At 36.4% G+C, this 2,692-nt stretch overlaps 1 protein-coding gene across 1 annotated transcript; it reads left to right on the top strand.

Moving 5' to 3' along the window:
* Nucleotides 1-211: 211 nt before the first annotated feature.
* On the top strand, nucleotides 212-2,461 carry LOC109828598 (the record flags this gene model as incomplete). The annotated part of the gene is made up of 5 exons (XM_020395559.1): nucleotides 212-430; nucleotides 967-1,760; nucleotides 1,866-2,043; nucleotides 2,118-2,237; nucleotides 2,324-2,461. Coding segments are annotated over 5 exons (1,449 nt in total), but the record flags the coding sequence as incomplete, so codon positions are not given.
* Between the last annotated feature and the right edge of the window lie 231 nt (nucleotides 2,462-2,692).

Below are 2,692 nucleotides of genomic sequence, written 5' to 3'. Positions count from 1 at the left end.
CAATTGGTGTTCTTTTTTGATTGACTCTATGATAGAAAGCCAACAAAAGTGGAAGGTTGACCCGACAAAACAATTCTACACTGGTCCTCTTGCATTCTTGATTATAAGTCAATTTTATAATATTGATTTATTTTTACATTACTGTAGTTAAAGTAGTTTTACTTGATAATTACTAATTGGTATGCTTAATTTCTTATCTCCGTCTTTCTAGCTGTTCTATGCCGATCGGGTTCTGTTCAAAGGGAGAAGATTGGTTGAGAGAACAACCCCTACTTTTATAGGCTGGACTGACTGGGCCTTGAAGGAAAGACAGTCAGAGGAAATTAGTACAAATTCATTTGGCAAAGGTGCATTTACAGAGAGGGTTGAACTTGCACCTTCATCTCTTCCTACTGGAAACTCACCTAAAAGTGTTGATACAATTAGAAAGGTTAGCCAATTAAGTTGCAAGTCTTTGTTTATTCAATTTAATCTCAAATACAGTAGGAGTGAATCTCTATTCACTTAAACTGAATTTCAATTTATTGTAGTGAATCGCGATTCAGTAGGAGTGAATGTCGATTGAATGAAATTCAATATCAATTTACTGTAGTGAATCGCGATTCACTACGACTGAATCTCTATAATCGACTCGACTAAAATTGTTTATTCAATTTAATCTCAATACAGTAGGAGTGAATCTCTATTCACTTAAACTGAATTTCATTTTATTGTAGTGAATCGCGACTCAGTAGGAGTGAATATCGATTGAATGAAATTCAATATCAATTTACTGTAGTGAATCGCGATTCACTACGACTGAATCTCGATTCACCAGAGTCAAACTGAAACTATTTTAGTCGACTATGGATTCAGTCATTTGAATCATGATACAAATACATTGAATGTAATCTCAATCTATTCAAACTTGTCTCAAACCATGTTAATAATTTATGGTGACCAATGTCTGTGATTTTCAAACTACAGGATTGTATTGATAGGGTTCAACGGAGAGCTGCAGAGTTGGAATCTGCAAAAGAAAGATATGATGCTGAGTGTGAGACAATGAGAAAGCTGTTCCCCAATGATAATGAGCTCTTGCAAATTCAACAAAGAGTTTCAAATGTTCTTGTGCAGGGGTGTGGACATCGTGTAAGTACCTGTAACGATGAAACAGCTGAGAGAAACATTGTTGATGATACACCTAACATGAACACAAATGTGAGTAGAGATATGCATGCTTCCCCTGCTGTTGATCCAACATCAGCTGAGATACCACAAACCCAAGTCTCCCCAAATTTTATTCAAGAAGTTGATAAGATTATAGAGACTGTTAGCAAGAAAAAGGATGAAAGACCAGTGAAGCGGAAGCTCAGCGAATGTGGTACCCCACAGACTGAAGAACCTAGTTTTTCTCTTGGCCTAACACAGGATACTGAGAATGAGACAGTGGAAATGGTAGATATTGTTCAGGTTGCTAAACAAGTTGAATCTGAAGTCACTGATGACCCTGTAAAAAGAACTGATAAACAAGTTGAAGATGCTGCTGCAGTAGATGAATGTAAACATAAGAAAGTTGAGGTGACCGAAAATAAGGGAGATGCGGGAAGGAGGAAAGAAAAGAGGATGGTGAAGCCTGCAACGTCTCTTCGGTCACCATGGGTGCAGAGGGTATCTCAGATTACTGCTAGGCAAAGTCAGCTGGAAAGCATCATATGGAATTGGGTACATAGAGAAAAAGCAAGGCATTCAGCTGATGATTCTGATGAAGAAGAGGATTTGTGAGTTCTTAAATCTTATGAATCTATTTTATTTTTATGTGTCAGACTCACTGTTTTTAGTATTTACTCCCTTTATTAAATTGAATATTGTTACTGTTTTTTCAGTGAAGTGGTTTTTAAGTGGAGACAAATTGAATGTTTCTTACTGGCTTTCAAGACTTTCCTTCCTGATGAGGACATTGAGGCAAATTTAATCAGCATTTGGTCCAATATTTTGAACAACAGAGAAAAAATGAAGTCGGAAAATTCTCCTCTTAGATTCTTCTGCAATGTTGAGACAACCGTAAGTATCTTCCTTTATTCTTTTTAAAATAACAATTCAGTTACATCTTATTTAACAAGTTTTATGTTGTACAGTTTTGCAACATTCATCACACAGATGAGGCCAATGATGAATTGAGATACAGTCGTTTTGCTTCCCGGATGGATGAGCAACTTGCTCTGTATCCACATATGAAGTTTAATGAGATTGATATGGTAAAGATTCGAAGATAATATTTTTCTTCTTTAGCCCAATTTTAACTATATCTGTTAAATCTCTGATTAAATTCCACAACCATTAGGTCTTCTTCCCCATAAATGCGTTTGAGCATTTCTACATTGTGTGCTATGGGCTAAAAAATCCAAGTATGGAGCTGATTGACAATAGCAAAAACTGCCCAGACTACAAGGAAAAATACCAAGGTCGTCCTCAGGGTTTGGTATGTTTTCCCACCTTTTGTATGTACTTTAAACATTTACTGGAGGAATACAGTAATACATGAATCTGCATTTACTAAATTGAAGCTGGATTCACTATAGTGAAAGCAGATTCACTCCAGTGAAAGCAGATTCACTCTAGTGAATTCAGATTCACTACTGTAAATCCAGATTCACTCCAGTGAATCCAGATCCACTAATGTGGATCCCGATTCACTACTGTGAATCCCGAT

This window comes from Asparagus officinalis, unplaced genomic scaffold (assembly GCF_001876935.1).
Source record: "Asparagus officinalis unplaced genomic scaffold, Aspof.V1 AsparagusV1_Un2630, whole genome shotgun sequence".
Lineage (NCBI taxonomy): Eukaryota > Viridiplantae > Streptophyta > Magnoliopsida > Asparagales > Asparagaceae > Asparagus > Asparagus officinalis.
This window is presented reverse-complemented; position numbering and strand designations above follow the sequence as displayed.